Source organism: Poromitra crassiceps, assembly GCF_964638095.1.
Source record: "Poromitra crassiceps genome assembly, chromosome: 21".
Classification (NCBI taxonomy): Eukaryota; Metazoa; Chordata; class Actinopteri; order Beryciformes; family Melamphaidae; genus Poromitra; species Poromitra crassiceps.
Genome location: NC_139638.1, coordinates 12,980,775 through 13,003,073, shown reverse-complemented (window position 1 = coordinate 13,003,073; position 22,299 = coordinate 12,980,775). Strand labels below are relative to the sequence as shown.

At 43.8% G+C, this 22,299-nt stretch overlaps 1 protein-coding gene across 1 annotated transcript; it reads right to left on the bottom strand.

The window, feature by feature from the left end:
- Positions 1 to 3,423: 3,423 nt before the first annotated feature.
- On the bottom strand, positions 3,424 to 21,604 carry noc4l (nucleolar complex associated 4 homolog; the record flags this gene model as incomplete). The annotated part of the gene is made up of 15 exons (XM_083657669.1): positions 3,424 to 4,490; positions 6,209 to 6,322; positions 6,642 to 6,724; positions 8,366 to 8,529; positions 10,412 to 10,522; positions 11,244 to 11,304; positions 12,148 to 12,259; positions 12,369 to 12,419; positions 12,509 to 12,543; positions 12,755 to 12,857; positions 13,837 to 13,986; positions 16,768 to 16,875; positions 20,639 to 20,745; positions 21,154 to 21,274; positions 21,452 to 21,604. The coding sequence occupies 15 exons, from the start codon at positions 21,602 to 21,604 to the stop codon at positions 4,377 to 4,379; spliced, it is 1,587 nt and encodes a 528-aa protein (XP_083513795.1). The 3' UTR covers positions 3,424 to 4,376.
- Between the last annotated feature and the right edge of the window lie 695 nt (positions 21,605 to 22,299).

Here is a 22,299-nt window from a genome sequence, read left to right as displayed (position 1 = left end):
CCACTGTGAGTGAGGTGGTCCTCTCGTCATTATGAAGTGAAATTATTCCGTGAAAGCAGAGGGTTTCCTTTTAATATGAATCTGATATTAGGGCAGGAACACAGATTTTGGCTTTTATATGACATTTTGGAGGGCTTTTATTTTGAAATGCCACATCAGAATGTCATGAAACTTTCTGAGAGCCACTGTGAGGTGGTCCTTTGTCATTCTGAAGTGTAATTATTGTGTGAAAGAGGGTTTCCTTTTTATATCAATCTGGATGGCTGTCTTTGCATTATCACAAACATTTTGTGTGTGTGCATGATCAGTTTTACAAAAATTATGCGCATGATTTCATGATTCTGCTCCTACTAGTTTTTCTAGCTCTTCTAGACCCATTTGGCTTGACGAAGGCATTGTTTTATTTTCCATGATTAGAAAACATGAGCTGTTTGTAGTCACAGAATATATATTTTTCCAAGTCATGTATTTATATGATTATTTTCATTTGTGATCTCTACTTCAGTGAGTGTGAGCATTATATTTCACCACTTTTTGACTGGTACAGCATGGATTACATTATAGCAGCTTGTATTGCCATAGGTCACGCTCGCAACCGTCTGTCAGTAAACTTTTAACCTCCTGGCAAAATAAATTATTTTCATCACTAGTGTGCTTTGCTCTGAAGTTTTTGTTTTGAATTGTTGGTGAAGATTCTTTTCCAACTTCTCTAAGACCGATTTCTAAAATGAATTGCACTAATTATTATATAATGCGGATACATCCACAACTCTTTCCGCATTGTTTGTTTTGGCATTTAAAATCAGGTTTGTTGTCCATATTTAGGCTGTTACACGAATCCCTTCATGCAACATTGCTCATTCAAACATCTTTGTCTTATTTATTTTTGTAGTAGCCTAATCACAATCAAATACTTTCAGTATAAAATAGATGACTTACGTAATAAATTTGGGAGGAGTGAATTCTTCTGTTGTTACTCATTAAATTGGTGTCTTTATCCAGTTTCTCTCATCCTCTTGTCGATGCTCCTCTGTTTCACCTTCCCAGTGTTGGCAGAGTCTAGTCTAGAGCCATGTGCTGGCCTGGTAATCCTCAGTCAAAAAACAGCAGCAGCAGCAAAAGGTGCATGTGATCAAACTCAAAACCTAAAGTGCCGACCTCTGCACGTATTCCATAGAGTGGTGGGTCGATGTTCCTGTGCCTGAGTGAACGTGTAACATCTCCTACACGCCTCCTGAGATATCTTCACCGATTCTGTCGTTTACATGGCTCAAAACCTGTTGTGTGTGTGTTGTCTGTCTCCATCTGTGGCTATGGCCATGGCTATGCATTTCCCTGATAAGACTTGCCCTTTTGAAAGAGAAGTCAGTTATGATTCTGAAATCTCTCATGGCGTTCCTGTACCCGCGGCTGCCTGCTGTGTGACCATATGGCACCAGAGAACAGAATATGAAGAGATGATGGGGGAAAAATAGCAAAGACAAAAATGGCAAGTCTGGCAGGGAGGAACCTCTCAAGTGACAAGTACTCGGTACGGGGGTATGCGTTTCTGTAGTCCTGAGAACAGATAGTGACGACGTCAGACGCTGCTTTAGCCAGCCAGGTATGACTGGGTGACATCTAAGAATAGGCTTTGGCCTGGCCACAGGCTTGACTGTGTTCATGTTTCCTGATCAGATTTAGACACTAAAAATACCTGCTCACGGGCGCGCGTGCACCAGGACAGGATAAAGGACATGATACTGAAACCATTCCATGAGATGCATTGAATTATAAATATGAAAAGAGCACTTAAATCAGATCGATTAAACATAGACAAAGCTTTTGGAAAGGCATAACGAACAAGAAAAGGAACCACTTGATACCTAGGTATTGATTTTTTCTTAAAGCCAAACAAATAACAAAAGAAGCTAAAATCAAACCAAGACAATAGACCAGTGATACTCAACTTGCAAATTGGAATTGCATTTTTTTTTTTTTTTTATAGTGCACCTGAACGCAACATGCAAGATGCCCGCTGAATAAGTGTCCAAATGTTCATGTCATTCTGGCCAATTCTCCACTTCTGTTATAGCATTTCAGTCTGGAATATGGAATATCTTTCAATAATCTATGATATAGCTGCTAAATTGTCAAATACTGCCGTCTGCTCCCTACCCAGGCACTTATATGTACTTAACCTAACTACACTCCGGTGTGCACAACATTGTCAGACTAAACTACGGCTGACACCCCAAAAACCTACAATCCGCTACAGAAAAATGTATACCGTTTGTTTATTAACTGGCCCCTGGCCTCCTATCATTTCACGAAAGTGGCCCCCGGCAAAGCAAGTTGAGTATCCCTGCAATAGACCCTTTTCATGGGGGCCATTTTGGGCCGAAATGGCAGGGTAAACACAGGTGGAAGCAAAACGGTAATGAGGGTTTCAAACTTCCATGATTGGAAGTTGGAAACCCTCATACTGTTTATCTCTCTCCGCTTTCCATCTTTCTCAACAATGAAAATACTTTGTGTGTGCTCCTTACAGACTGTCTCTGTTTGATGATGTCAGAGCTGATACTTTGTGTGTTCCTTACCGACTGTCTCTGTTTGATGATGTCAGAGCTGATACTTTGTGTGTTCCTTACCGACTGTCTCGGTTTGATGATGTCAGAGCTGATTGGCGGGAAGACACACATCTGGCAGAGGGGAAGAATGTTTTTGACTTCAGAAGAGGTGAGAGAAAAAAGATCACTGATGTTGCAACACACTCTCTCTCTTTCTCTGTCCTGATTCTTTCTTTATATCTTTCTCTATGGAAACAGAGAGACAGCAACAGACCGAAGGTCACCGCTGTCATCAGTGTGGAGAAAAAACATTGAAAACATCAGAGTTCATACAGGAGAGAAACTTACTCCTGTCAGCTGTGGGCACTCTTCCAGTTGGTCTTGTCACCTAACAACACGTCAACGCACTGGAGAGAAACCCTACCACTGTGACCAATATGGGGGCAGATTCAAGCACTCCAATAACCTAACAAGACATTCACACTGGAGAGAAACCCTACAGGTGTGACCGATGTAGCAGCGGTTTCAGCCAGTCTTGTCACCTAAAAATACACCAACACATTGACAATGAATACCAACCATACCATTGTGACCAATGTGGGAGCAGCTTCAGTCGTTTAGATCACCCAACAATACACTAACGCATCCAAACTGGAAAGCCTTACTGGTGTGACCGCTGTAAGAGAATATTCCTTCAGTCAAATAATCTGGAAAAAACACCACTGCATCTAACCTGCTGGAGAGCAGCTCAACTGTCTGCAGGCAGGTCAAGCTTCTCTGTCTTAACAAACATGTAATAAATCAAAGTTCAGTGACAGCAAAGTCTGACTGTCCAGAAATACAGTATCTTTAATTCTCAGCTATAAATATAAACCTTGGCATTGGATTGCTAGAATGTAAACAACAATGTAAAAATGTCATTACAAAGTTTGGATGGATCGAGAGCTTGTGACACAGGGATGGTCAAGTGTCTCATTTGTGATTACTACAGCAGAATAACATGGAGCTAATACCACCATATCTTTTTCTGACCAACCATACGGATGGTCATATTTTGTATTAAGATAACATGAACAGTGACATCAACAGGAAAGTATATATTAAATGCTGGTTCATATCCATTTTAGCTCTAAAATCATCATACCTATTTTAGAGCCAAAATCAATTAACGTTAGTAAGTGAAGGGTCAAACCAGCCAAAATCAATATAAAGCATATGAAAATATTAATGATACAATTCAATAGTAGCCAAGTAAAGATATACAGTATGTAGCCAGAAAGTATGCCATTTCAACAACGGGGGATATGGGGGGGGGGGGGTAGTATAAGAAAACAGTAATTTTACACAACTAAGCCAATGCTGTAGGCAGTGGTTAATTTGTTCAAATAAAACTGTAGTTTCTCAAAATATCCCCTAAAGATGGGTTGCAAATAATTTGTAATCAAATTGTATTGAGATAACTTTTCCTTCGAAATTTGCCCAATTGCATTCTTGTCTCAAATCAATTGTGGTGTTCTTGCTGCAGTGGCCCATCACTACTGATTGATGAACGCATAGGAGAAACTAACTATTGCTGCTGCATAGACAGTAGGGCCCAACCAAAGAGATCTTTTGCTCCAATACTGATTTTAATATTTGGAATCTTAAATCTCTGATAACTGATGTTATACTATCTGAATTTAGCTTTATGTTGGTCTTACAGAGTCATTTATATAAATGATCTCAGAACAAATGTATCTAGGATCCCTGCTCGGGGCAAATGCAAAAGGTAAACTGGTCCTCAACAAGTTTTCTAAGACACTATGAAGACATATTTAGCTCGTGGCTCTACTCCAGACAGAAGTGTTGTCCCAGCACACCTCCCTTCAGTAACTGTGTGGCAGTTTCAAACTCCAGCGGAACACCTTTGCTTGGAGTCTGCTTCAGGTCTCTCTCCATCAGCTGGGGATAAGGACATGAACCAAAATCAGATTAATTAGTTTTGATGAGTATTATGGCTAGCAAAAAAATAAAAAAATAAATTTTTACTTGCATGTATTGGACAACAATTTGTAATGTTAAACTACACTATGCAACACACTACATAATTGAACAAAGAAACCAGTTAGTGTCGGGTCGGGAGTTGGGACGGGGGAATAGTGGGTCTACCCTGAAAGAGCTGAAGGACTGATCGAGAGAAACATGCCCGCACACCTGGCCTGAAAAGGCTGTGAACAGAGGAAGTCAATCCCACAAGGGGAACATTCATTTAATGAGTGTTGACTCAAACCTGGAAGGGTTAAACTGAGACTTGTACACCAGTGATACCTAATTTATGTTCTGTTGTTAATTGGTGCCAAAAAAAACTATAAGGGAGATAGTGTCCATCCTGCCCTCGGACACCGAACTTTATCAGATATACAACAACCACAAAAAGTAGAAGCCACAACACAAAAACAAGGAGTAAAGGTGACAATAAATAGGCAGCATTGTGAGGCATTATCAATCAATTTTATATTCATATTAGAGCTGGACCAATATATCGGTCCACCGATATTATCGGCTGATAACCGATATATCGGTATCGGCCGATCTTTTGGCCGATATGTTTTTATTTTGTATTTTTCAAGTTATAGACAGCATGTTGTGTATATTTGATCTTTTTTCTTAACTCAAGTTATATTTTATATTTGTTATATTTTCGTTTCTGTATTTCTAGTACCGTAAATTCCGGACTATAAGCCGCACCTTTTTCCCCGTTTTTTGGCCTTTTTTGGCCCCTGCGGCTTATATAACGGTGCGGCTTATCTATGGATTTAAAAAAAAAAAAAAATCTCTTTTTTAGCACTCTTTCTAACTATAAATCCACTTCTGTTTTAATTTCCTCTCTTGCCCTCTTTTCACCACACTGTATGACACTGTGTGCACTGTAAAAAACAACACAGGTGGTGTTGTGTTATGTTGTTTTGTTGAAATGTTAATAAATGGGAGCTTCCTCAAACAGCCATCTCTTTCCCGACAATCCCCTCTGTGCATGAACCCTTACATATGGTAATTAAACATTAAAACAAAAAAAAAAACCATTAAAACACCCGCGGCTTATAGTCCGGTGCGGCTTATATAAGAAAAAAAATAGTCAACTTTGCAGGTGCGGCTTATACACCGGTGCGGCTTATAGTCCGGAATTTACGGTATTCAATTCCCAGTGAAGTTTACCGTTTCATTGCATTAATGTCATTTTTGACAATAAAGTTGATTGATAAGTTGTAAAATATCCTGCCGACATTACATATCTCAAGTCATGTCAAGTCATATCTTTGTCCAGGGTTTGATATTTCAGGGATCATTGCAAAAACAATTGTGTAATATAATGTGTAAATATAATAAGAATATCGGCTGATATATCGATATCGGAATTTTTTTACTCCCTAATATCGGTATCGGCATCTGCCTCAGAAATCCAGTATCGGTCGGCCTCTAATTTATATATCGCCAAATCATAACAAGAGAGTTAAGACGCTTTACAGACAGTGACGGAAAAGTGTCTTTCTCAGGGTTAGAGGTTTGTTAATGGGACAAAGTGGGTGTCAAAACGGGCAATGAAAAACAGAAGTACAAAAAAGAATCTGCTCAGAAGGAAAAGATTCTCTTATACATTTTGACAGTGCCACATGCATCACCTCATAACTTGTTATCTCAAGTAATTCGCTGATGTCCTCCTCGCGCTCTGAAAGGGGCGAGTTGATCAACATGGCAACTTTGGCCACGTCTGGGTGGTAATGCTTCTGCAGGGTCTGGGGGGAGAAGAAGAGAGAAATCTAAGTTAGGCGTACATTGCCAGTACTCATAGCATTATGTGATATTCACTTTCCACACAACATGAGAAAGACACTGGGTACATCCTCGCTCATAGCTCCTCAGAGATCTCTCCTCACTCCTCGGAGCAGCGACAAGACCTTCGGGACGCGGTCTTCAAAACAGCGGACCAGAACCACTTCCGGTTCACGCGAGGAGATATCCGAGGGATGGACCCATTGGCTGAAGAAAGTCATAGCTCACACGCAGTCAAAATTGTTCATGATGATGTGTATCCCAAGCATCAAATAGACTCACCTTAATTTCCCACAGGCTGCTCTCTAAGGCACGACACTGAGCAGGATCCTCTTCATCCATTAGATAGGGGTCTCCAACAGGTTCTGTCAGAAATACAAAATATGTTATCTATATAACCTGGTGAAAAAAATTTATTCATGAAATCACCATTTATTATAAGGGGAAAGGATAGGTGTGAGAGGGATATGGTGAAAAGCTCAGTCATCCGTGAGGGACTCGGGAGCAGAGCCGCTGCTCCTTTGCGTAGAAAGGAGCAAGTTGAGATGGTTCGGGCGTCTGGTAAGGAGGCCACCTGGTCGCCTCACTAGGGAGGTGTTCCAGGCACGTCCAGCTGGGAGGAGACCACGGGGCAGACCGGGGGCTAGGTGGAGAAATTATATCTCCACGCTCCACAAAATGTTTGCACTGAAGATGTTCTATTCTATTCTATATATATATATGTTATTATTATATATATGCGGTTCCGGGTCGGGGCGTGGGTCTCATGTCTGCGGGGCGGGGTGGGTTGCGGTACCGAGTGGTCATATGTGCAGGTTACCGGGGCGGGGTCGGTATTGCACGTCGCGGGGCCGGGTCTTGAAAATCAGACACGCACAGGACTCTGACGGACGGATAACAGGTGCACTGGTTTTGATAATGGGGCAGATTATACAGGTTAAGACTAACAATTTTGCTATGGCAAATCAAAACAGGCCATATTGACAAATTGCTGATATGTGTTAGCAAGGCTGTTGCAGAAATACCAGATTATCATCCTAAATAGAAGTGATGGGTCATGTTCTCTCTCCCCTGTGCACGCTTAGGTAACTCTGCTCTCTTTGCATCTATTTAGAGAACAAATAGACAAGACGCATGTATCACCAAATCTAAGTCTCGGATTCATAATTTCTCAGCACATCGGTCAGCTAAACTTACAAACAACAAACAGCTTCTAACAGTTTATTATATAGACGTTATGCTGCCACTACAGAAGTCTGCACTCTCCCAAGTGCCCTCCTCGTTACAAATGAATTACAGCTGGGCATCCAGAAACCCTGACATTTTGAACTCACAACCTGGTGAAATCCTCCAGTTCTGACAGATTCTACAGATGAATTGAGTCCCACACTGACACTCACCACCTTCTGTGCTGGGCCTGTGAATAAGACACTGACACTCACCACCTTCTGTGCTGGGCCTGTGAATAAGGAACACTCACCACCTTCTGCGCTGGGCCTGTGAATAAGACACTGACACTCACCACCTTCTGTGCTGGGCCTGTGAATAACACACTGACACTCACCACCTTCTGTGCTGGGCCTGTGAATAAGGAACACTCACCACCTTCTGCGCTGGGCCTGTGAATAAGACACTGACACTCACCACCTTCTGTGCTGGGCCTGTGAATAAGGAACACTCACCACCTTCTGTGCTGGGCCTGTGAATAAGGAACACTCACCACCTTCTGTGCTGGGCCTGTGAATAAGACACTGACACTCACCACCTTCTGCGCTGGGCCTGTGAATAAGACACTGACACTCACCACCTTCTGTGCTGGGCCTGTGAATAAGGAACACTCACCACCTTCTGTGCTGGGCCTGTGAATAAGACACTGACACTCACCACCTTCTGTGCTGGGCCTGTGAATAAGACACTGACACTCACCACCTTCTGTGCTGGGCCTGTGAATAAGACACTGACACTCACCACCTTCTGTGCTGGGCCTGTGAATAAGGAACACTCACCACCTTCTGTGCTGGGCCTGTGAATAAGGACTCTGGAGGACGGGTGGCGACGGATCAGGTTGTAGATGAAGGGCAGTACCAGCAGGAGGGGTGCAGGGGGCGCTGTGAGAGCCAGGCGGGCCAGGCGCTTGGCAAATGCAGCCACGAGGTACACTGGCAGGTGACTGGAGGCACGCACACACACACACACACACACACACACACAGATTTAAATGATTTATTTATGTCCACATAAAAACAGAGTACAAAGGACATAAACACTAATAATGCAGTCAGATGCTGGGAGACAGTTAGTTACAAAAGTGCCTAGTTGGCGACCACAATAATGCATACAAAAAACAGAAAAAAGGAACACCACACAGGGTGATGGCAGTGGCAAGTTGACAGATACAGTTACACTGTAATACAACTAAGATATTGGTTAGAATCCACTTCAAGGATCCAAAAAACAGTGCCTTCTCCATATTGAGCGGCTACCAATAATAGCAGAGACTGAGCAATACCATGCTAGCTGTTTGGCCCTTCTCTTAGGTAGACCAGCCATGTGGAGGCCTCTGACAACCAGTTTGTGAACATGACCCAGGCTACCAAATATGAAAACTAAAAGTTTACAAATGTAGCCCAGCTGTGAAATGGTCTGCTTCAGCTGTTGATACTTTAACATCTTGGTCAGAAACGCCTCCTCTAGGCGCGCACGCACACGCACACACACACACACACACACACACACACACACACACTTGTACTCATGTACAGCTACTGAGACAGCGATAGGATCATTTGTATGGTCATTACCACATCCACAACTAATTAGAGCTGTCGAAAATAATCGATTCAGAGATGCATCACGATGCTTAATAGGACGATTCTGAATCGATTAACAAATATCAAAAATCGATTATTTAATTTTCTTTTTTTTTTTTTTTTTTTTTATAATCAAATAAAATAGAATGTTGTTTATTTTAATTATGGATCATAATACAATGCAATTCCAAATGAACTTTTAGTTTAAAAGTAGCCACACAGTGAGAAAAAAGAAAGTGAGAAAAAATAAATCATGTATTGCGGAAAAAGTGATGCATCGATTTAAGATGCATCGTATAATCGAATCGAATCGAATCGTAGACTTGTATAATCGAATCGTATCGAATCGTGAGATCAGTGAAGATGCACAGCTCTACAACTAATGGCAAGTGAATACTGACAGCAGGCTTTTCACCAGCTCAAGACAGCCCAAACATTGTCAGCTTGAATCCCTAGTTCAACTGGTCAAATCTGGAAAGGGAGTAGGGCTGCACAATTAATCCTATTTTCATCGTCATCGCAATATGAACATGCGCAATAAACACATCGCAAAGACTGCCTGAAACGCAATGAATAACAAAAGTGGTTTTATTTACATGCGTCATGCATTCCCACTCAGCATCTGATCATTTTGTCTTGTGTTGTAAATCCAGCGTACACCTTTCCCTTGCAACAGTGCGCTCCGCCCCTCTGCCAAAGCCCAAACACGCTGTGTGTAGTTTCAGCTAGAGTCAGTGTGTATTTCATTTCTTTATTCAGTGGGCATAGGCTATGTTTGGGGTCTATGTTAGCATTATTAAAGCAGAAAGACACAGGAACTGTATAGCTAATATGCATACTTTAATATTTGTTTATTTATCGCAAGTCGTATCATGATCGCTATATTGAATAATGTTAAATGGTAAATGGACTACATTTATATAGCGCTTTTATCCAAAGCACTTTACAATGTGCCTACATTCACCCATTCACACACCGAAGGTGGCCAGCTGCCACAGCCATCGGGAGCAATTTGGGGTTCAGTGTCTTGCCCAAGGACACTTCGACATGCGGACTGGAGGAGCCGGGGATCGAACCACCGACCTTCTGATTAGTGGACGACCCGCTATACCTCCTGAGCCACAGCCGCCCCTCATGCGATGTGTTATCGCACATCGCAGATTTTTCTCATATCGTGCAGGCCTAAAAGGGAGTGAGTGAGTCAAAGTCTAAAAGATATTGGTAAAGGATCAAAGATCTTACCTGGAGCTAAGGAAGAGGTTGGCTAGGTGGAAAAAGCGTGCTCTGTACTTCACATGGAAAATGGAAGGCTCCAGCAGATTGTACAACTTTGTGTAGAAATCCGGGTAATCTCTGCACACACACACACACACACACACACACACACACACACAATAATCATTGATTTGCTACTGGAAAATATTTGTCATTCATCTGTTGTGCAACAATCCAGGAAAGAACGTTGGCAGATTGAGATTCAATTTGATCAAATCTCATATAGAAATGAATGAAGGTGACCATTAAAAGCATTTACTTTTGATCAAAGTTATGTTATCCATAATGGTCAGGTTGTTGGAGAGGCCTGCAACAATCACATCTCATACAGCTTTGCTTTTCACCATCAACACATCTGCAACTGACCTTTAGGCTATCTAAATAATGTTGATATACATCTATCATATATATATATATGTGCATATAGTAATTAAGTAAGTATAATTAATTATTCAGTGTATTGTGCTCAAATGCAAGCCTGACTGTTTTCCTTGTCTTGCTTCCAGATTCAAACATCTGACACAATCTGAGGTAGGCCCGACAGAGTTGCATGCTGCTGCATTTTAGAAAAACTGTTGTTGGGTCTAACAAGTTACATTATTCCATTTTGTATGTAAGTAATGTGTCAGAGTGGGACATTTCTGAGGTCTCACTATTCTGCTCTTGATAGTTTAGTTTCAATTAGTGGTGAAAATGACAGAAAAGCTATCTAGCCGACTTCATCTTAAACATTGTCCAAATAATTGTAAACTTCACAACATTCTCAAACTCAATGTCTCTCTCAACATGAGATACTCACAGGTTGTGCTGGTGGATGAGGACAAACAGGCCGTTGAGGGCCAGAAGGCTGATGGCTCCGCCTGGACATCAAGAGACAGAAAACACACATGTGGCGAAATGGGGTTGTACCATGAGTTTTCTAAAACATGCTATCCCAGGCAGAGACCATAACACAACGTCATCACTGTGGTCAATCCCAGGGTCGGCAGCATTACATTCTTCTTTGCTATCTGCTAGGGATGTCACAATATATCGTCCCACGATATATCGCGATATCAAAACGTGTATTATGTAATATGTATCGTTGAGATGAAATCTCATATCGTGAGAAAAAGAAGCTGAACATGGTGGCACTGATCTGCATCTGATTGCATGCTCGCTCTCCTTTTCATTGCTTTGTTTGAACAGACGAGGGACGTTACATTTTTTTTTTTTTTTTTTACAGTGCACCGAATGCAACATGCAAGATACCCGCTGAATAAGTGTCCAAATGTTCATGTCATTCTGGCCAATACTCCACCTCTGTTATAGCATTTCAGTCTGGAATATGGAATATCTTTCAATAATCTATGATTTAGCTGCTAAATTGTCAAATACCGCCATCTGCTCGCTACCCAGGCACTTATGTATGTACTTAACCTAACTAACTTAACCTAACTAACTATCCGGTGTGCACAACATTGTCAGACTAAACTCCGGCTGACACCCCAAAAACCTACAATCCACTACAGAAAAATGTATATTGTTTGTTTATTAACTGGCCCCATTTCACGAAAGTGGCCCCCGGGCAAAGCAAGTTGAGTATCGCTGGTGTATCGTATCGTATCGTGTATCGTGAACTGCGTGTATCGTGACACCCCTACTATCTGCTCAACACCACGGTTGCCACCACTGAACCACAGGCACAAATCCCATCAACTTACCAACTCCATAGGCGGCGGTCAAGAAGTCGATCATCAGCGTGGGTTTGCTCATGTGGGGCAAGATGGAGTCATGGATGATCACCAAGATCTTTTTGTACATGTTGCCTGGCAACTACAACACAGTGTGGTAGATGTATAGAAAGAAATTGCATAAATATTAAAGAAGTGTATTTATTTATTTATATTCAAGTTTGTTTGTCTAATGAACTTTTTTATAATACCTTATATTTGAGAAAGCCAAGCCACATCCTCTCAAAGGCACGCTTGTGTTCCTGGGATGAGACAAGACGATTAAACCGTGATGATCAAACTTTGACGTGGAGGGAAAAAGTGAGGACTGATGGAAAAAGGTTGTACTTACATTCAACTTGGCAGCTTTCCAGTCTTCGTGCTTAGCTGGGGGGGGGGGGGGGAAGATTTTCAAAAAGGTTGAATGATGCACCAAAAACAACACTACAACTTCCCATGGGAGCTCATTCAGCTTAACGAACAAAGAAAGCGACTGTTCAATATCATCTTTCAGGACAGACTGAAGACGTATTTATAAGGACATTTTAAATGGCATTTTAAAGACGAGTGCAACGTCAAAATGTACGGCAGGTCTAACCTTCCTGTTTGACCATGAAGTTGGTGAGCTCTGACTCCTGGCTCGGCATGTTGATGTTGGACAGCAGGGTGAACACGTTGTTCTGGTATATGGGCACCACCGCCTGAGAGGGCAAGGAATTCAACAGCATTCAACATACCGAGTACGATTTATTCTATCTATCATTTACTTGCAAAGCATAATATTAAATGATCGGCCCTTCCGCGGGCAACGTTGCAGACAGTAGAAGGGCTGATCCGTGAGCGGCTGCTTCTGGGATGCGAGTCGGGGTCTTAATCGGCCTCGGCTGGGTCTACTGGGCGAGGGTGTATGATGTTCGACAGACCCAAAACACCTTACGACCCCAGTTAACATCACTGATGACGCGTCCCAGTGCATGCGGTAGTATGTATTTCTTAACAATGTGATTATCAACAAAAAGACCAAGAATGGAATAGCTACAGGTCTCTGGTGAAATACTACAGAAGCAATTACATTGAAATTGAGGTTGAAGTTAAATTTACAAATGGTATGACATTGAAAATGTGTTTTTGTTTGAGACATACAGCACACCAACCAGGCCATTTGAACCTCTAATTTTTTTTAATGCATTTTTTCAAATTACTACTTAAAGGGGCATTCCACCGAAAAACAATGCTGATTTATTTTGCACATAATCTCACACATATCTGAAAAATGTAAGCAGTTTTGCAGACATTCATTTCGTTTGACAGTTATTGAGAATTGATTTGAGTCAAGTTGTGGACCAGTGATGACATTCATACACAAATGACATCACTGGTCCACAACTTAACTCAAATCAACTCTCAATAACTGTCAAACTAAATGAATGTCTGCAAAACTGTTCACATTTTTTGAATATGTGTGAGATTATGTCAAACATAATTCAGAATTAAAAATCTGCAGTGTTCCTTTAAGTTAGATTTTTAAGTTCACAAAAAATATTTGCATCACTATTTAAAATTGCAATACTTTTCCAAACATTTCCAGTCCTGTAAAAACGCATTTTTAAAATTCCATCGCTTTTGCAGGATTTCCATGACCGTGTGAACCCGAGAGTCCCCCTGCCACCTGCCACCTACCCCTTTGGATTTATCCATGACCTTGCCCACGCTCTCTCGGATGGAGCTCATGACATAATAGCGAACATCGTCCATCTCGAGGAACTGGTGGAACCTGGAGATCAGCAGGGAGGTGTCGGTGCTCTTACACAGCAACCTGTCCACCACTGCCTGCTCAGCAAAGAAAGCAGAAATAGCAGAGGGCAACAGCATCAGAAACCTGTGCTACTAATGACAAAGAAGCTGCAATGACTACGTTTACATGCACACAATATTCCACTGTTATTCGGAAAATGACAATATTCTGAATTTGATTAGGCTCATGTAAACAGCATATTCTAGTTGCATTTTCCGAATTTGCCCTTTTTCCGAATTTAGCATTTTCCGATTAAGACATCTGGGTTATTCCAGTATTATTCAGGTTTCCGGAGGATTCTTTGATCATGTATACAGCGCATTGGGAATATGCGTCTCAATCAGGGTTTTTACCGCAGTTTGCGACGCATGTTGCCTGTTTGTGGTCAACTGATGTGTGCTAGAAAGCTCTAGAACAGGCGATATAATCATAATAATCCATCATCTCTGGCATGCAAAAAGAAAAGCCGTCATTTCTGATCGGGAGGAGATGAGAAACATCGATTTAAAGAGAGAGAGAGAGTAGCCTGTAGTGCCCAGTGCCCACGGAAGTCCACAATGCTTGCGAGCCTGCGAGGTAATAACGTAGGCTACTAGCCTACTTTTTATGAAAGACTTGGATGCGCAACACCAAACCTTTCAGCAGCAAGCTGCTCCTGAAATGGACCAAGTGATGCTCGTAAGAATAGTGCTACTCTTGTTTATTCTCAACAGAAAATCTCTGCGGCTCCGCCTACCTGCATCTCTCTCTCTCCCCCCCTCCCTCACGTGTCGGGGAGGGCGAGCTACGGCTGCATGTAAACGGGAATATTATTGGATTATTCATTTAGTCGGAATATTGTCATTTTCCGAATATGGGCAAAAAGCGGAATATTGCGTGCATGTAAACGTAGTCAGTGAAGCCAGAGGGTCACACTTGGAAGCAGACGGGGAACAAGCTGACACAACGTTGAGTTGCTTTTTTTGTGTTTTGGCGTTTGATCTTACGAGCAGAACACCGTGTGTGACTGGCCACTCAGTCAGCCCTCTCCTCTCTCTCCCCAGCGGGTTTTTATACTCCACTTCAGTAGACCCTTTATAGTCCACTTCAGTAGACCATTTATAGTCCACTTCAGTAGACCCTTTATAGTCCACTTCAGTAGACCCTTTTCACGGGGGCCATTTTGTGTTCGATAATTAGGGTCGACTAAATGGGTGAAAGTGGCTATTTATTGGCCAAAATGACTCAAGACAAGTTCAGCACCATGGCCAGCTCCAGAGTGGAGGAGCACACAGGTGCTCCAGAGTGGAGGAGCCCACAGGTGCTCCAGAGCAGAGGAGCCCACAGGTGCTCCAGGGTGGAGGAGCCCACAGGTGCTCCAGAGCAGAGGAGCCCACAGGTGCTCCAGAGCGGAGGAGCCCACAGGTGTTCCAGAGTGGAGGAGCCCACAGGTGCTCCAGAGCGGAGGAGCCCACAGGTGTTCCAGAGTGGAGGAGCCCACAGGTGCTCCAGAGTGGAGGAGCCCACAGGTGCTCCAGAGTGGAGGAGCCCACAGGTGTTCCAGAGTGGAGGAGCCCACAGGTGCTCCAGAGTGGAGGAGCCCACAGGTGCTCCAGAGTGGAGGAGCCCACAGGTGCTCCAGAGCAGAGGAGCCCACAGGTGTTCCAGAGCGGAGGAGCCCACAGGTGTTCCAGAGTGGAGGAGCCCACAGGTGTTCCAGAGCGGAGGAGCCAGCAGGTGCTCCAGAGTGGAGGAGCCCACAGGTGCTCCAGAGCAGAGGAGCCCACAGGTGCTCCAGGGTGGAGGAGCCCACAGGTGCTCCAGAGCAGAGGAGCCCACAGGTGCTCCAGAGCGGAGGAGCCCACAGGTGTTCCAGAGTGGAGGAGCCCACAGGTGCTCCAGAGTGGAGGAGCCCACAGGTGCTCCAGAGTGGAGGAGCCCACTTAATATCCCAGTTATAATCAGCCGATAGACCCGTTGCAAGTAGAAAACCCTCATTAGTGTTTTGCTTGCACCAACTTCCAATCGTGGAATTTGGAAACCCTCAGTGTTTTGCTTGCACCTGTGTTTACCCTGCCTTTTCCACAGAAAATTGCCGCCGTGAAAAGGGTCTATCGGCTGATTATAACTGGCATTATAAGTGGGCTCCTCCACTCTGGAACACCTGTGGGGCTCCTCCACTCTGGAACACCTGTGGGGCTCCTCCACTCTGGAACACCTGTGGGGCTCCTCCACTCTGGAACACCTGTGGGGCTCCTCCACTCTGGAACACCTGTGGGGCTCCTCCACTCTGGAGTGGTCCATGGGTGCTGAAGTCATTTTGGACAATAATTCGCCATTTTCACCCCATTTAGTCGACCCTAATTACCTAATTCAAAAATCCGGTTCTGCTAGGTCACCTGCAGGGTTCTGCTAGGTCACCTGCAGGGTTCTGCTAGGTCACCTGCAGGGTTCTGCTAGGTCACCTGCAGGGTTCTGCTAGGTCACCTGCAGGGTTCTGCTAGGTCACCTGCAGGGGTGGTTCTGCTAGGTCACCTGCAGGGTTCTGCTAGGTCACCTGCAGGGGTGGTTCTGCTAGGTCACCTGCAGGGGTGGTTCTGCTAGGTCACCTGCAGCCTGCAGGGGTGCTTTTTACACATCCTGAAAGATTCAGCACAATCGCACGTAGAACGGCATAGCTGTGGCTGAACACAATTCTGCTCACACACTCTAGACACTTCACATTCTTAGTAGAGGATTCCACATCTTGGCTTACACGGCAAAGTTATTGAGTTCATGCACGATAGATAGAGGTTGATAGATAGAGGTTGCAGGTTACTACTACTCATTTAACCTACCTGAATGAGTTCCCTTGGGAAGCTGTAGTGTTCACTCCAGTCCAAGTCCTCCAGGGGGTAGTGTCCTTCCCCGGCTGCAAACTTCATCAGGCAGCACAGAGCGCTCTCCTGTGTTGGAGGAAGAGCAAGAAGAAGAAGATGAAGAATGATAACAGTGGTTCTGAGTCTGACCCAGTGTAAAGGATAGGAGCCCCTAATCTATCTTCCTACCTACTTATACTGGGCAAAGAACACTGAAGCCCTTCGCGCTTTCAGACAGACACGGTTCTGGTTCTGGCTCCGGCTCCGTTCTGGAGTCTCAGAACCTTGGTGCTTTCTGGCGAACCAGCCCGTGTTCACACCAGTTTAAGCAGAACCAAAGTGGGAGGACATTATTCGGTAGTCCTAGAACCCAGCCTTGGCCCTCTCTTCTGCAAGTTCGGCATATGACTTGCTCTTTCTTGTACTGCTTTCTAGCTTTTCTTGAGATTCGGTAGATGCCCAAATCACCACTAAACATTTGGTTTCCTCAGCAGACCACTGCAAATTATTTTTCTCTGTGTTGTCACTGCCTTCTTCTCCTTCCTGCTCGTTTTCACAGCCTAGAATGAGACACGCCCACTGATGATGTCACGGTTCCCAAGGAAAACCAACTATTTTTTGGTTCCGCTGAGAACCAACTTTTCAGGTTCCGAACCAATTATTTTTTCGGTCTGAATGCGCCGGCCAGTTCAGATTAGGGTTCTGGAACCGGAACCGGCACGGAGCCCTGCCGGTGTGAAAGCCCTAACAGTGGTTCCCAACCTCCGGGCCGCGGACCGGTGCTGGTCTGCAAAGCATTTGCTGTCGGGCCACGAGGAAACGATACAAATCTCTCTCTCCCTCTCTCTCTGCCGAACAGTTCGGGAGAGAGAGACATGACAGAGAGTGAACCGTTCTGCTGAATGGTTTGGTAGAGAGTGAGAGAGAGATATTTGTGCATAATGTCTGATACTTAAATTCCAACCCCGATGTGCAATGTGCAATAACTGCTCAATATTGCAATTGTGCAATAATCCAATGTCACATTTATCCACACTCAGGGCTTAAAAATTTGGCGCGGGATTGCGAGAATCGCGCATATTTTTGCCAATTCCCGCAGATTTGTAATTTAGGATGCGGGAGAAGTCCCGCAATTGTTTGCGCACCGATGTCTATAATGTTAAGCCGACAGAGCGGAACGAACGTTTGCCTCATACGGACGAGTGGTCGCCGTGTAGGACACATTTAGAGGGCGGACCCGTTAGCTCAACGTTACCTCAGGCAGCGGTGTAGCCTGCCCGCTCGGCAAGCAGCATATTTGTTGTGACCAAATATCACGCATTCAAAGCACTTCATACTCCCAGAGCTGGAGTAATCCATATAAAAAACCCTCATGTTGTACCCGAAATGAAACGTCCAGGTTTTGTGTCGGTCGGTGGCTCTAGAACAGCCGGCTAACGTTACAGTGGCTAACCGGAGCTAACGTTAAATTGCGTGTGGGGTAAGTTTCTCTATAAACCATAATATCTGTGTCGTTTCACCTTTGATTGAAGAACGCTTCCACCTGATTAAAGAAAACGTGTGCTTTTATGTAATACATAAAACATCAGTCAACATCACATAATGTCTTTTCTTGAATCAGGTGGAAACACACAGACAGATAGCCTAATGGTTTATAGTGGGACAGACTTCCCATGCCTGCCCATTCACTTCAATAGAACTCTCCCCAATGCCAAATTTGTTACAGCTTTGCCAGTAACATGACCGTAAGAAAGGCAGATGTAGTGAGCAAAGATGGATGATTTAACTAATATTCCAGAGCTCTGACCTAACTGACATCACTATTGTGAACACAAAACAAAGAACTTCTGATATAATATGATGAGTGTTTTATTAACTCATTGAGTGCCACGGACGTCGATCGACGTCAAAGTAAATAGTGACGTAGAGTGCCACGGACGTCGATCGACGTCAAATGCGTTTTTTGACGGTGGGACGTGGATCAAAGCCTCCTGGATCTCCTGTACAAATATTGTAGCTTTTGGAGGTGTATAACCTATTTTACGGACTCATTAGGTGGCGACAGTGCTCTCCAGATTAGAGGAAGGTCCAGAAAACTGCAGGAAAAACCCCCGTGATCAAAGAGAAACCGCTCATGCTGCAGCCAGAGCCATATAGATGGCTCTGACTGCAGCTTGGCTGCGAACATCAGTCAATCCGCGCACACAACTGAGCTCCTCTGCCTCTGTCTGTCTGTCTGCATAGTTTCTTCACACGATTAGCCGCCAGAAAGGCAGCACCCGACGCCGAAGGGCCAAACCTTTCCATGCAGTCCGGTTTGCCATTTCCTTGTCGCGCTGGGAGCCGGCGAAAAAAAACGGAGGCTCCGAAAATAGACTGGGTGCGTGTGGGGAGGAGTTTGCAGCTGAGGGGGGGAGAGGGGGGTGGGGCACGCATGCACCACACAATTACACCACGTCACTACATCAGAAAATATTATCTTCAGACTCAGAATGTGCTTGAAATGCTGCATTTCACAAAAGGCGGAATAACTCAGCTTCTAATTTGAAAAGTGTATTTTTGCTCAAAACAGCCTATCTTCTCCGGCTCATAACTAAAGAACGGAAAATGGGATCAATAAACTTTTTTTTGTAGATGATAGAAGAGAGTCTCATCGTTCTTTGTGCGTGTTCGGTGTTTACATAGTAATATCACACAATATTCTGTGGGCCTCGAGAAATCACTGAAAACGCTCTGAAACTCTGGCACTGGGAGCGTCCGTTCTCCAAAAGTAGCTGGCACTCAATGAGTTAAAGTGTATCACTCAATACAAAAAATAAAGGCTTTGATAGAACCAAAATCCTATGGCTCCTAGTCTGCAGATAAAACACATTGACAAAAGCCATAGTAATTTAGGCTCAGGTGTGCATAAACTTCCCAGATTGACGGTACTGATGTGCAATTTACAACACGAACTAAATGCACAAATTGCACATTACTTTTATTATTACTAGTTTTATTACGCAAACTGCTGTATATATATTTCTCACTAATAATTATAATAATAATAATAATTCTCACTTCTTACACAATAGTCATTTTGATCATTACCATAGGATATGGCAGATTTTTTTTTACACTTTATTGTATATACCTGAGCAACTGCAACATTACTCAATTTCCCCCCCTGGGGGATCAATAAAGTATTTCTGATTCTGATATACAGCATCTAACACTCCTTTCAGAACTCTGTGTTAATGAACAAGGTTGCAGGCAATAGTTTCTTTGGGGGGGCACACATAAACAAGGACAGCCTTTATACATAACTAGGCAGCGCTCGATTCCTAGGCTCGCCCGCTGCACACGCTCGCCGCTACGCGTCCTTGCCCGCAGCTCGGCTGCTGTGTGGCCTTGCCTGCCCTATTGGCGCGCAGACAGCATCTCCCTCTCTCTCTCCCCCCCTCTCCTCTCTCTCCCTCAGTCTCTCTCGTGAGCCTCAGACTGATAACATCACTGATGACATCATCACTGTATGACATCATCGGTCAGTGATGGCATCAGTGACATCTTCACTGAACGATAGACTTGTGTGTGAGTGAATTTATGACATCAGTGATGATGTCATCAGTGACATCATCACTGAACAATAACCTTGTGTGAGTAAATGACATGTCATCAGTGGGACAGACAGAGAAACAAAGACAGAGCCCTAGCTCCCTTTTATATACTGATGACAGCTAAAGTGTGTGTACAATGTGTAAACAATTAATAGAAACAGACACTTAAACATCTAACATTTAGAGCTGAGGGGGTCTCCATCACGTGTACGTGTGTGTGTGCCATTTCCATTCAAGACCTTCAGTCCGCTCACCTTGACTTGATGAGATTCATGGCTGAGGTGCTCCAGCAGCATCTCCACGCAACTGTGGTAACGGTGACGCATGAACATGCAATACTTCTCCTCAGCACTGTGCTCTCCTGCGACAGACAGGCAGGCAGAGACAGACAGGCACGCACACAGAAAGACAGGCAGGCACACAGACAGACAGGCAGGCAGGCAGGCAGGCAGGCACAGAGACAGACAGGTACACAGACAGAATATAGTATTGATCCATAAGGGGACAGTATTGTCTAAGCTGCCATATGTAGCCATATGTGAACAGTTGCCTGTTAGTCTAATGTAGTTTGGGATACTGTAATTTATGCCAAAACCATGCCAAAGTCATTTTTCATGAACGTCTATTACAAATTTCATGAAGTGGGTATGTTGGCCTCCTCCTGTAACATGTTTGATAAAATATAGGCCTACTTTCAAACTCAAAATAGAGGAGAAAGGAGCATGGAAAGGAGCAGCCCTTGGGTCCATAGCTGGTGATTCACACTCACCAGCCAACATCTCCTCCTCTCCGGGCAGCTTCCCCACAAACAGCTCTCTCCTCTCCAACAAGGTGCAGAACAGTTTGCTGCACGCATTGACAGCACCGACGACATGCTTCTCTTTCTCCGACTGTGAGTGGAGATGGTTGAACACACAGAGTGACTACAAATACACGCACTGTAAAACAATGATGTCGTCGTGTCTAAATAGCATTGACAGTGGTCTGAACAGACGGCTTGATAAAGCTAACTAACATGCATTCATGTGTCGTGCTCCTCAGAGAGGAGTGTAGTGTGTATAGAATACCTGGAGGCACTCGAGGATGTCAAACACGTCATTGGCGTGTTTTCGGCTTTCGGTGATCCGTTCAACTTTGCTGTTTAAATCTAGTTTCGCCGTTTTTACATTGTCTTCTGGCGCTTTGGCCGAACTCACGTTGCGCTTCTTGGCCGGCGCCATGTTTTCTGAATGATGATGCCGCATTCACGTCCTGTGGGAAGAAACGGAGAGACCCAGATTACATCTCGAAGCCTTCGCAAAAACATAAACTCAGATATTACTGGTTTTCAAACGAAAATGTGGTTGTATAGGTGTGTATACCTAACATAACATAGCATAAAACTTTCTTTATTTTTTCTTTCTTTCTTCTTGGACTGCTGACATTGGCTGATTCACTGGTTTGCCACCAGTGTTGTAATTCGTATTTACGGCACATCCGACATGACTTGAATGCGGCATTATTCCCAAACAGTCCGCTGTTATTTCGCCCCCTAGCGATCGGCGGATGAATTAGCAGTTAACTACTGTGACTGGCCCAGGAATTTGTGTATTCACAAGTAGGTTTATACCTTTATATCACACATTTTACACCAAATAAATCTAGACCGTTGTTGGGACATGCTCTTTATTCAGTGTTCTAGAAATGTAAAACCTTGTAAAAATAGGTTTAAAGAAACGTAAAACTACTTCTATGAATTATGTAGAAAAAACACCCCACGGCTTCACCAAACCATCTTGTTACACAGGTATGAATGTGGACTGCCACTAGACTTGAATAGCAGCTGAGATACAGAAGGCTTAACCGTCGTGTTTACCTGTGATGCTACAACTGACCAAACTAACTGGGTGATTTTGCCCCATACCGACTATATCAT